The 13,837-nt window shown below is 42.4% G+C and overlaps 1 protein-coding gene across 1 annotated transcript in view; it reads left to right on the top strand.

Annotated features, from left to right (window-relative positions):
* The first annotated feature begins 158 nt into the window (after positions 1–158).
* Positions 159–13,837, top strand: part of klhdc4 (kelch domain containing 4) — a 119,693-nt gene continuing 106,014 nt past the window's right edge. Inside the window, exons 1-2 of the mRNA XM_070896974.1 lie at positions 159–347; positions 5,196–5,287. Of these exons, the coding sequence (XP_070753075.1) occupies positions 249–347; positions 5,196–5,287 (191 nt within the window). The 5' untranslated portion in view covers positions 159–248. The remainder of the gene's footprint in view (positions 348–5,195; positions 5,288–13,837) is intronic.

The following is a 13,837-nucleotide window of genomic DNA, read 5'->3' as shown; positions in this document are numbered from 1 at the left end:
GCCCGCAGGAGGGCTTGTTCTGCGCATGCGCAATGTTTCTGTTGTTTCTCGGATTTGCTGGTAAGCCAGCGCAACGCTGGCGGTTGTATTTAAAACATTGACGCGCAGTGGCGCGTGTGCCGCCGGTAGTGATCCTGTTTGACCCGGATGTAGGTGTGTGTGTGTTGTGAGAGCCTGAGCGCATGTGAGTTGTGAGCGTGTGAGCCGGCGAACAGTGAGGGGTAAGGACTAGTTGGGAGGCAGGCACCATGGGCAAAAAAAGTAAAAAGGACAAGAAGGGAAAGGGAGCTGAGAAAACCGCGACCAAAATGGAGAAAAAGGTCTCCAAACGGTCGAAGAAAGAGGAGGTGAGGAGTGAAGCTGGGATAGACTCTGAGACATACACACTGGAGAGATTACTTTTATTGTCGTCGGCAGTAATAATTTTGAAAACAACACCATATTTGTCCATTGTTTCGAGAAATTATTAATAATGTTGGAGGCAGCAGATGGAGTTAAGGTGTGTTTGGTTTAGGGTGCCCATATTTTGTAAATCGAATCCGGGAACACACTTGGGGGGGGACATAGAACATAAGAAATAGGAACAGGAGTAAGCCATTGGGCCCCTCGAGCCTGCTCCACCATTCAATAAGATCATGGCTGATCTGATCTTGGCCTCATCTCCACTTCCCTGCCCGGTCCCCATAACCTCGACTCCCTTATCGTTCAAAAATCTGTCTTATCTCCACCTTATATTCAATGAGCCAACCTCCACAGCTCCCCAGGGGAGAGAATTCCCCTTATTCTGAAACTATGCCCCCTAGCAAAGGAGCCAGGATGGAAAATGTAGGTTTTGCAGTGTAGCGAGGCAATTTTTTTTGTCATTTTGATGGAAACTGAATCCGCAAAAAGCCGCGCCAGAACTTTCCACCTGAATAGTGGGGCCGCTGTTTGTGGCATCTGCTGTCTGCAATCACCGGTTCTTCCTCCTCACAGCCCCAACTCACCCACACCATCTGAGGCCCCCAAGCGCACTATAATCCGGCTTCCGGGACATCCGCACGGCCTGGCTCCAGCCACCACTCATGAGTCCAGTTACCAGTGGCCCCCGTTACTTGGACATTTTGGGTCTGGGGCTGATTTCTTGTCAAACAAATTTCACAGGACTATCCGGGAGGTAGAATGGGGACAGATGCGTACTGCGACTAGAGAGAGCGATCTCTGCATCGATGGTCCCTCATTGAGTCCGTCCCTTTTACGGTTTGAAAACCGAGATTGACATCTCTCCCACCAATCAGAAGCTGCCCTGCCGCACAGCTACGCCTACTTTATTGACTGACCAGAGGGCAGTTCGTTGTCACGTGGTTCCTGATTTGAACCCGCGCGTATTTGGGAACGAGTTTCCTGAACCAGGGACTCCTCCAGGAACATTGTTTGCCGAAGTACACAATCCCTCATCCGGGGACTGTCCCTGGAAAATGGGGAAGTATGATCACCCTAGTTTGGTGTTCCACCAGCTGATCAGATTTCTGGTGACATGCAAACACACAAGGTGTTGAGAAGTTGATACTTTATACATATATGTATTGTCTTACCGGCGCATTCTTTTCTGTTGCTATCTATATAATTTTTTTAAAATTCTGCAATGACAGTTACTGTTTTCCTTTTGAGGGGCGATCCTGTCTTTAAGTCAAGGGGGCCTCAGGAATGTGTCAGTATTTGCATGGAACCTCCACAGTAAAAAGTTTGAAACCACTGGTTTATGCTGTAATGGCTGGTCTGAGTTACAGGTTCTATTCCAACCAGACAGGACATTGTTTATACTGTCTGGCTCCAGATTGACCTCAACACCAGGAGAGAGCTCTGAAACATTTAAAAGAACAATTGTGTCACATCTCAAAGTACCCTGGGTTCCAAGGGACTTGCAAACACTTTTAAACTAGGTTTGGCATAAACTCTTTCCAGTGGCATGGTCTGATTTTGGAGTTCTACTGTTACTTTTAGTGTTTTATAGTTGAAACTTTTGCAGTAATGGATGTGTGGCAGTGTAATTACAGCTGTTGGGCTACATCTGCCCAGTTGGTCCATCGAAGGTCATTTCTCCAGTAGACTGTCTTGACATCTAATTGTATTTTATATTTTGAATAAACCTATTTTTTAAATTACAATGATTGATAAGATTATTCTAAATATTACTGTTGAGTAAAGGAGTTTTAGTAATTTCTAAGATATCAATAGAATATAAAAATTCCAGTTTTAAAATAGCAATCAGTTTTTCCACTTACGATATGGTAGTATTAAAGGAAATGTATAAAGTTTATTAATTAATTTTATCAGCACCAAAGTGAACTCCAACCATCCAGCTATAATTCCATCCTTGCTTGTCCTACACCCCCTGTCTAATGTTGGACCTCCAGTAAGTCAAAGTGAAGTTTAAATCAGAAAATTCTCCATCATAGCCAAGGTTATTTGAACTTGTACTGAAGTCATAGTACACCTCCTTCTTCGGCAGTCCCTCAGAGTCGAGGATGACCCCTGCCTCATGCCAGCCACCTGCGTTTTGGAGACACCATTTGAGTGTCTACTTTTGCAAATGTAAATCAGCACTTCCTTTAGTTTTTAACCACTGACATCCCTGCACATTGGGAGAAATTCTCATGACATTGGGAATTCCTGCAAACCTTGTACAGCAATGGCAATCACAGAAAGAATTCCAGCAAGTAGGTAATCAGAAGTAGTTATTTTCGTGTGGTGGGGATATGAAGGGGGGTTGGGGATATGAGGGTTTGGTGGTTGGGGTAAAGTTGGGAACAGCACCTTTTGAGGAAGAATCAATGAGAATCTGAGAGCAGTACTTTTCGGCGAACAAGAGGGGAGCAGCAGTCTCGGAGGAGGGAATGAAAGGGAGAAGTCTGGAGCAGTGGTTGAGGAACCTGATTAAAGAGAAGCTGGGAGCGACACTTTGATGGGGGAAACTGCCTTCAACACTTGCATTCCCATTCAGAGTTTCATTATTTATGTTTTTTTTCCTCCAGCACAAGTGAATGAATGCTTGGTATACCTGAAATTTAAATGAGAAGGACCATTAAAGTATTTTTTTCCCTTAAGTTTACAGATTTTTTTCAAGTTGTTGTATTGGTAAAACAGATGGTCTCCTGAATGTAATGAAAGCAATCTGAATAATCTTATTTTTTGCACCAGAAAACACAGAACATTTGTATTTTTTAATTATTTTTGCTCAAGTCCCAGTTTCTAACAAAGCTTTAATGATATTTTAATTTCTTGTGGTCCAATTTTTTTCCTTGATTTTCACCCGTAATATGATAAGATTGAACTTGGAAAAAAAACAGGACTTTTGTTTTGCCGATTTAAAAAAAAAAAATAAACTTACGATCCTGAGTGACAAGATAGGGAGTATTGCGTACAGTTTTGGTCATCACATTGCAGGAAAAATGTGATTGCACTTAAGAAGGTTCAGAGAAGAATTACGACGATGTTGCCAGGATTGGAGAATTTTAGCTCATAGGAAAGATTTGGTAGGCTGGCGTTTTATTTGAAGCAGAGGAGGCTGAGGGGAGATTTAATTGAAGTGCATAAAATTATGAGGGGCCTAGATAGAGTGGATAGGAAGAACCTATTTCCCTTAGCAGTGGTGAACAACCAGGGGGCATAGATTTAAAGTAATTGGTAGAAGGATTAGGGGGGAATTGAGGAGAACTTTCTTCACCCAATGGGTGGTGGGGCTCTAGAACTCACTGCCTGAAAGAGTGATAGAGGTATTCACCCTCACCACATTTAAAAAGTACTTGGATATGCACTTGAAGTGCTGTAACCTACAAGGTACGGACCAAGAGCTGGAAAGTGGGATTAGGCTGGATAGCTCTTTTTAGACCAGCACAGACACAAAGGGCTGAACGGCCTCAATCTGTGCCATAAATGTCTATAATTCTATGACAAACGATGTCCTCGCTGCACTTTTAGCATACTTGCTTGTTTTCACTGGTCATAAGTTTGTATTCAGGGCTGTTGGGAGTTGTCAGCTTTTTTGAAGGAGTTATCTTTTGTTAGTTTTCCATGTATGTAATAGAGGAGTGACAGAGATTCCCTTATTTATTAATTTTACATAGTGTTGTAGGCATTAAATAGCTAATTGATACTAAATAAACATTAAAGAATCCAGCAGAGCATGTTGCCCTGCGCATTATCACCCTCCCTATCTCTGTAATCTCTAGCCCTACAACCCCCCGCCCCGCCCCCCCTGAGATGTCTGCGCTCCTCTAATTCTGCCATCTTGAGTATCTCTGATTATAATCACTCAACCATTAGTGGCCGTGCCTTCTGTTGCCTAGGCCCTAAGCTCTCGAATTTCCTGCCTAAACCTCTCCACCTCTCTACCTCTCTTTCCTCCTTCAGGACACACCTTAAAACCTACCTGTTTGCCCAAGCTTTTTGTCACCAGCCCTAATTTCTCCGTATGTGGCTCAGTGTCAAATTTTTTGTCTCATAATACTGCTGTGAATCGCCATGGGACGTGCCACTACTTTAAAGGTGCTATATAAATACAAGTTGTTGTTGTTGGAATAACATATAACAATATACTTTCCCAGCACCAACTCCCCTCCACTTCAGCGTCAACTGAATCTTTTTTTACTTCGGCGGTGTCTAGCTCTCTCAGATGTAACATGTCTCACTTTAGAATGAATGCTAGTTATGAGGTTGTGTCTCTGAATTCTGTCACTTTTCAATCTTAGTTGGGATTTGAAAAGGGGACTAAATTTCCACAGGTCATGGGAAAACAAAAGGGACAACACTTGTAAACCTACAAACTGATGATTGCAGTAAAGAAAGAAAGAACTTGCATTCCCATACAGCCTTTCATGACCTCATGATGTCCCAAAGTGTTTTACAGCCAATTAAGTACTTTTTTTAACCTTCTGACTCAGGAGAGAGTACTAACACTGAGCCAAGGCTGACAACTCATGCTAGAAACAATTGCCTGAGAGCAAGAAATGCCAGGTGGTGCTGGAGGAACTATAATAAAAATAAATCTATGTTGAGTTAATCATGAACAAATCTAATATTCAAATGCATTTTTTATTCCTTCATTACATTTTCATTTTTATAATATAATGTTGGTCATGTTCAATTATATTGCCAGTTGTGGTTGAAGTCCTGAAAAGTGGGTTTGCTAAAGAGATTCTGTTTGCTTCACTCAGGAAGATTTAGAAACTCTAATAGCTGAATTCAGACAACTTGATGCAAAAAACACCCAAGTAACAGAGGTGGCGTGTTCTCTTCCTTTGCCACGGTAAGTAACGCAAAGATGCGAATCATATTCTTTGATTCCACTGACAGTTTTGTGCTTTAGATTAACCTTTGTGTTACTACTTTTCTTTCTGAACAAATTACTTGCGTTAAAGTACTACATTAGTGCCTTTCTTTAAAATTAGTTACAAATAAAGCAACAAAGGAATAAGAAAAGGCTATTCAGCTCACTATCTTTCTGGTATTGTTTTAGAACCTGATCTGACTACTAAAGGCAAAGGCTAGCATAAGGAATTACTTTCAGTGCATATACAGTAATATTAAATAATGCTTTTGAACAGCTACCTTGAAGGACATATAATCCGAAGTTTATAGCACAGAAGGAGACTATTTGGCTCATCACACCTGTGCCGCTTCTCTCAGGGGCTATTCATTTAGTCCCATTCCTCTGGCCTTTCCCCAGACCCTTCAATTTGTAAACTTCAATTTACAATCCATGCTCATCAGAAAATCTGCTTAATCTTTTAACCCAGCATGTGTCATCTCAGACTGCGCCGAAAGCGATGTATTCAAAAAATACAGGCTTTCGCTCCCATAACATCCATATGGCATTGAGTTCCACAACCTTAATACTTTATTTGTAAACATATTTTTCCTAAATTCGTTATTTGATCTGTTAGTGACAATATATTTATGTCCCTTTGTACTGGGCTCAACCCATAAGTGAAAAAAGTTTCTCCATATTCACCCTATCAAACCCGTTCATCATTTTAATCTTTGTCTTTTTTTTTCCAGAGAAATGAGCCCCAGCCTGCTCAATCTTTCTGATAATTGCATCCCCTCAATTCTGGTAACATCCTTGTCACATCTCCAGTCCCAATTTTTCAAAGCCTCTCATCCCTTGTCTCATCCTAATGAATCTTTTCTGTATCCTCCGCATGAGCTTGACATCTTTCCTAAAGTAGACGGTCCAATGCTGAATACAATATTCTCATTGCAATGATTTGTATTCTATTGTTGAATTCCCATTTTCTTGGCAACCCGCTAACTTGAGGCGCCTCCTTTTTTTAAAATTCGTTCCGGGATGTGGGCGTCGTAGACAAGGCCGACATTTATTGTCCGTCCCTAATTGTCCTTGAGAAGGCAGTGGCGAGCCGCCTTCTTGAACCGCTGCAGTCCTTGTGGTGAAGGAACTCCCACAGTGCTGTTCGGGAGGGAGTTCCAGGATTTTGACCCAGCGACGATGAAGGAACGGCGATATATTTTCAAGTCCGGTTGGTGTGTAATTTGGAGGGGACCTTCCAGGTGATGGTGCTCCTACGCACCTGCTGCCCTTGTCGTTCTCGATGGTAGAGGTCACGGGTTTGGGAAGTGCTGCCGTGCATCTTCGGTATAAAGGTGGTGGATGGGGTGCCAATCAAGTGGGCTGCTGCTGGATGATGTCGAGCTTCTTGAATGCACTCATCTATCACACTCCTGAGTTGTGCCTTGTAGATGGTGGTATGGCTTTGGGGAATCAGGAGGTGAGACACTCGCTGTAAAATACGCAGCCTTTTTGACCTGCTCTTGTTGCCACAGTATTTATGTGGCTGGTCCAGTTAAGTTTCTGGTCAATGGTGACCCCCAGGATATAAATGGTGGGGAATTTGGCGATGGTAATGCCATTGAATATCAAGGGGAGGTGGTTAGACTCTCCCCTGTTGGAGATAGTCATTGCCTGGCACTTGGGCACGAATGTTACTTGCTACCGATCAGCCCAAGCCTGAATGTCGTCCAGGTCTTGCTGCAGGCGGGCATGGACGTCTTCATTTTCGAAGGAATTGGAACTGAACACTGTCCAATCATCAGCGAACATCCCCATTTCTGACCTTATGATCGAGGGAAGGTCATAGATGAAGCAGCTAAAGATGGTTAGGCCTAGGACACTGCCCAGAGGAACTCCTGCAGCGATGTCCTGGGGCTGGAATTATTGATCTCCAACAACCACAGCCATCTTCCTTTGTGCTAGGTATGACTCCAGCCAGTGGCGAGTTTTCCCCCTGATTCCCTTTGACTTCAATTTTACTAAGGCTCCTTGATGCCACAATCAGTTAAATTCTGCCTTGATGTCAAGGCAGTCACTCTCAGCTCACCTCTGGAATTTAGCTCTTTTGTCCATGTTTGGATCAAGGCTGTAATGAGGTCTGGAGCAAAGTGGTTCTGGCGGGACACAAACTGAGCTTCGATGAGCAAGTTATTGGTGAGTAAATGCCGCTTGACGACAACTTCCAAGACTTTGCTAATGATTGAGAATAGACTGATCCGGTGGTAATTGATCAGATTGGATTTGTCCTACTTTTATGGACCGGACATACCTGGGCAGTTTTCCACATCGTCAACTAGATGCCAGTATTGTAGCTGTATTGGAACAGCTTGGCTAGAGGTGCGGCTAATTCTGGAGCACAATTCTTCAGCCGGGATGTTCTCGGGGCCCATAGTCTTTGCTGTAACCAGTGTGCTCAGCCGCTTCTTGATATCACGTGGAGTGAATCGAATTGGCTGAAGACTGGCTTCTATGATGGTGGGGAGCTCAGGAGGAGGCCGATATGAATCATCCACTCGGCACTTCTGGCTGAAGATTGTTGCAAACGCGTCAGCCTTGTCTTTTGTACTTGCGTGCTGGGCTCTGCCATCATTGAGGATGGGGATATTCATGGAGCTTCCGCCTCCCGTTAGTTGTTTAATTGTCCACCACCATTCATGACTGGATGTGGTAGGATTGCAGAGCTTTGTTCTGATCCATTGATTGTGGGATCGCGTAGCTCTGTCCCAGGTGCTTTAAGTAATGCAGGAAAAGTATCCATAATGTGGAAATCAGCACCTGTCTGGAAAAAGTTACACTGATTTGGTAATGTACAGTAGAATCTGCTTTTGTGTTGACAATTTGGAGTGATCATATCTGTTGCTTAAATCATGATTTCCAAATGCTGATTGCATTGCAGTCTTCACTTGATCAGATTGCAATGATCAGTTTGTGTTGGGCTCCCCATTATTTTTTGCATGTAAAAAAAATTAAGCAGTTTGGATCCAGTTAGTTGCTCATTCCACATTAAGCACAGCTGGAAATGTCAAAGTGGCACTAGAAGGAGGTTTCTGTTCATGTTTGCAAACCTGCTTTGCATAACTGACTCACTAGGGCAGGTGAATCTCATTGGGCCTGAATTCACGGCCCCTACGGGCAAGTATGAGGTGCGCACACGCCTGTAGGGACTGCACAAGTTCCGGGTTTAGGCATGCACTGCGCAGGCACCTAAACCCGGAGCTTTCCACAATATCTGAAGGAAAAGGGCCTCTGCGGGCAGAGTGTTGGGCTATTTGCCCATCTCCTGCCCAGCGAATGTCCTTGAAATTTTTATGCTGGTAAAAGCAGGTGTAAGGTCTGCTTTTACCAGCATGAGTTTTAAAAAAAAAAATAGAAAAATAAAATATGACTCATTTATATATTAAAAGCCCTGACTATTAAGGTAAATTTATTTTTAGCCCTGTTAAAACATATTTAAAAAATAAATAAATGTTTGTATAAAATATTTAATTAAATTACATTTTAATTAATTTTACAAATGTAAAAGTGTTTTAAAAAAATTATTTACTGTCTTTTTGGGGGTATCTCCATTCATACTTATGGCAGCTCCGTACATACGGAATTACCATAAGTATGAATGGGGATCCCCTAATCTGATAGGTTGGGCCGGCCCACGTGATCCCAGAGATGCGAACGAAGCCCTTATGATCCTGGGATATGTGGGCTTCTTCGCTGGCCTTTGCGTCGAGCCCCAGCACCACAAGTCGTCGAACCTTTGGGACCACCAGCTACTTTGGTAGAAATTTTTGCGGTGGAAGGCATCTGCCCGCAGGAAGCCTCCAACCGCAATTTTTGAGCCATTTATTTTTATCCTTTCACAGAAAGGTGCAGATTTTGCAGAATATAGGAACAATACTGGAAATGAATCAAAGGGATTTAGCTCTTGCACTTTAAGTTCTCTCAATCAATGCTGGCAAGCCTTCTGAGGAATAAAAGAGAACAATTTATTGTTGAATGGTTCAGCAATAAAAACAGACTAAAACGAAAGTGGGGTGGGAGCGGTCCCGATGTTGAAAGTGCTCTGTTATACTGGACAAAACATGCATTGTCTTGTAGTGTACTTCTCTGTGGTCCGATTGGTGAGACAACAAGCAATGGACCTGGCTTCTGCAATGGGAAGATCAGAATCTTGGCTTACTTGGCGGAAACGCAAGAACAAGATAGTTTTCAAAAGACTTCATGGCGATAAAGCTGCTACTGATGGTGAAGCTTCTGAAGCTCAGAAAAGTGATACACTGACAAAAGCTGTTTGTAAAAAATTGACCTACAAATGGAAATAAACCAGCCTATTTTGGAGAGTGTTTGAAAATAGCATTCTAACTTTTAAGGACATTCCCAAGCCAGGAGGGAAAAAGGTCAAAGAACGGATGACAGTGATTTTATGCTGCTACATGCTGAGGTTAGACAAGAGGTGGACTATGGTCATTAGTAAACCTTTTTGAGCTTTCCTGTTAACTACAGAAACAATAAAAATGTCTGAATCACAGACTATTCTTTGATGGGCTGTAGAACTTGGCCATCAATGCAGAAATACTGCTCTGGTCATAGTGATTTTTCTCAGGATATAGCCGTATTGTTTTCCTGTCAGCAAGCACAGTATTAGGGATGGATATCACAGTCTTTTAAAATATTTTGTGTTACACTGATTGCATTATGATGACAGTGTGACTGTATTTCAATTTATTCCGAGGATAGTAAACCTGCTGAATACAGTCCAAGTTATTGTGACAGTTTGGAGAGCAGTTTCCCAGGCTTGAAATTGTGAATCGCTTCTACAAATTAAAAAAAAATCATTCTCGGTCATTGGGCATCGCTGGCAAGGCCAGCAATTATCTCCAGTTGCCCTAAGAAGGTGGTTGTGGGCCGCCTTGAACTACTGCTTTTTAGCAGCTTGATACAACTTAGTGGCTTGCTGGACCTCTTCAGAGGACAGAGTCAACCACTTTGGTTTGGGACTGGAGTAACATATAGACCAGACCAGGTAAGGACATCAGATATCCTACCTTAAAGTTCATAAGTGAACCGGTTGGATTTTTATGACAGTTCATAGTTACCTTTACTGATACCAGCTTTTTCCAGAATTTTAACAAACTGAATTCAAATTCTCAAACTGGCCTCTGGATGACTAGTCCAGTAAAATAACTACCACACCCGTAGAAGTACTACTTAACCTTACAGATGTAACTGATAGAAAATAAATTACTCCTCCAACTGCACTAGCAGAGTAGCAATTCAACTTGCTAGCACATTAGGAACATTCAAAAATTGGGGCAAGTTCTTTGCAGATGTTGCAAATGACACAAGGTCAGTGGTGATGATGAGGATCAGGGTGATGAAACTGCCATCAAAATTGAACACATTGCCAACAAGCAGGGAAATAATAGTAGCATACAATTTTACACTGAATTCTCGAGGGAAAGAAGGAGCCTCTATTTTAACATTTTAATTCCTTTAAATATTTGCTTGGTTCAGAGGTAGTACTGTTGCCTCTCAGTTAGGTTATGGGTTCAAGCCTCACTCCAGGACTTAAGTACAAAATGTACATTCACACTTCAGTGCAGTACTGAAGGAGCATTGTTGGAGGTACCATAATTTGGATGATGCCTTAAATCGAGATCCTGTATGTCTGTTCAGATGGCCATAACCAATCCTATGGGGCTATTTGAAGAAGAAAAGGGAGTTCTTCCATTGTCTTAGCTAAGATTTATCCTTCAACACCGCCAAAACAGTTGTATATTTCATTTACTGTTTGTGGGACCTTGCAGTGCATAAAATTAGCTGCTGTGTTAACTTACGAAAACAGAGGTTACACTTCAAAAGGAATTCATTGGCAGCTATGAAACACATACAATGGCAGATTATTTTTAATAAACAAATGTTTTAACATTTTTCCTTATTTTAGAATTTAATATTTTATGATCTCAACAACAGGTTTTTAATAAAAAATGTGCCCTGAAATTCTTTATGAATGAAGACCATCTGTAGTGCAATACATCACAGATTATGCAGGATATGAAGATTGCAGAATGTTTGTCTTTTGCAATACGGCTTAGTCAGTTATCGTGTTCAGTAGTCAATCCCATGCCACTGCATTTTGGGACTCCGGACGAGGTGCTATTTTCAGGTTAAACCGTGTTGGAGGGTATTGTAATAATTGGATGAGGGCAGGGAATGGAGGAGGAGGCAGATGGGAGCAGGAGCAGTTAGGATAACAATCAACCTCCGTGTCTGGGGGACGCGGTGGGCAGGCGGGCAGCACCTAGGTCCTCACAACTACCTCCGTAAGGGATTGAGGTATGGCATGCCTCCACTGGGGAGGGGAGGGTGTAATTACAGCCTGACAAATTTTTCAGAAAAGTTGACGGACATGTCCGCAGGCGTGCGATTTTATAGATAAAGATTTATTGATTCATCGCCTTATCTGAATTTTGCAATAATGTTATCTGGTTTGCTGCCTCTGGAATGAGATTCCGTTCTTGTGTCTGGGTTACTATTTGGAGCTGGTCTCACTGTTGCAAGATGAAATAATGTGCCTCACAGGATGAGAGCATTCAGTAGTTACATTAAAATGGTGTTATCTCCTGTAAAGTAGGAGATATATATTTAATTTTTGACATTATAAAGAGGGACAATATTTTATATTGAAATTACTGTTTTTCTACTTAATGCAGAGCAGATGGTAAAATGTGGTATGAAAGAAAGAACTTGCATTTCTATTGCTCCTCTCACAACTTCAGGACATTATTTGGCTGTTAAGCACTTTGGAAGTATTTTTTAAGTGAACTCACTAATGTAGGCTAACGTTCAATTCGCACACAGCAAGATCCCCCAAACAGCAATGTGATACATGACCAAATGATCTGTTACAGTGATGTTGGTTGAGGGATAAATGTTGGTCAGGACACCGGGACAACTCCCCTGCTCTCCTTTGAATAGTGGGAACCATGGGATTTTTTACATCCACTTGAGGGGGTGGACAGGGCCTCAGATTAATGTCTCATCTTCAGGAAGGCCCCTTCAAAATTGCAACACTCCCTCAGTACTATATTGAAGTGTCAGCCTAGATTACTTGCTCATGTCTCTGGAATGGGTATGAATAGTATAACTGCTTTGTTTGTGGAATTACTAACTACTCATGCTTTTCTCCAATAGTAGTCAGTATGGGTGAGGGGAAGAAACAAAGTGGCATCAGAACTGTTATCATATTACTTGTTACTATTTAAAAAAAATAGTTCTCAGTAAGCAGGAATCCACCTGCTTGTTTTCTGTGGTGGAGTATTTAGTTCATCACCCCTATTTGCTGATGGTATTTCAGCTGTTAAAAATTGTATGAATAGTGCTGGTAAAAATGTATGTTTTAAGTAGTGGATTTACTGTTGGCAATGGGAGATTGATGCAGCTGTTACTGTTTTTCACTGGTGGTAAGTCCACACTATCTGCTGCCTGGAAAATCCTGGCTACACATTAACCCAGGGAGCTTCAGATGTGTCAATTACACTGTGTTAACTCAGCTCCATTGTATTTTCAAGCCTGGTAGCTATTTCAAGCTATTTCTGACCAATGTGTCATCTATATTTATCTAGTATGTTTAAACAAAACAGTGATATTTTTCAGGAGGATGCGGGGGTGGGGGTAAGAGCGGTGGGGGGGGGGGGGAGGGGGAGGGGGAGAGAGAAGCCAAAAAGCTTTGTGTATTTGATAATAACAACAACTTGTATTTATATAGCGCCTTTAACATAGTAAAATGATCCAAGGCGCTTCAGAGGAGCATTATAAGACAACAAAAATTGACAACGAGTCACAAAAGGAGAAATTAGGGCAGGTTTTAAGGAGTGCCTTAAGGAAGAAAGAGAGGTGGAAATGTTTAGGCAGGGAATTCCAGAGCTTAGGGCCTAGGCAACAGAATGGTTGAGCATTTCTAATCGGGGATGCTCAAGACGTCAGAATTAGAGGAGCGTAGATATCTCGATAGGGAGGTTGTGGGGCTGGAGGAGATTACAGAGCTAGGGAGGTGCGAGGCAATGGAGGGATTTGAAAACAAAGCCGAGAAGTTTGACATCAAGGCATTGCTTAACCGCGAGCCGATGTAGGTTAGCGAGCATGGGTGAATGGGACTTGGTGCGAGTTAGGACCCGGGCAGCCGCGTTTTGGGTGACCTCAAGTATACTTAGGGCAGAATGTGGGAGGCCAGCCAGCAGTGCTTTGAATAGTCAAGTCTAGAGGTAACAAAGACATGGATGAGGGTTTCAGCAGTGTTTAAAAGTAACAATAATGAAGCTCACTCTTCAAGGCAGAGAAAAATTCAATGTCAGGAAATGCTTTGTACCTTATCTGACTTCAAGGCTTTGATTTTTACTGGGTGAGCTCGTAAGTTCAGTAACGGGCGACGTATGCAAACAGGTCAGGATCGTAGAGCCCTGCCAATCTGAAGGGCAGGGCCCAGAGTCCTATTCGACACCTGTCGAGAATGAC

Source organism: Pristiophorus japonicus, chromosome 13 (genome assembly GCF_044704955.1).
Source record: "Pristiophorus japonicus isolate sPriJap1 chromosome 13, sPriJap1.hap1, whole genome shotgun sequence".
Lineage (NCBI taxonomy): Eukaryota > Metazoa > Chordata > Chondrichthyes > Pristiophoridae > Pristiophorus > Pristiophorus japonicus.
The sequence above is the reverse complement of the archived record's forward strand: the minus strand, read 5'-3'. Positions and strand labels throughout refer to the sequence as shown.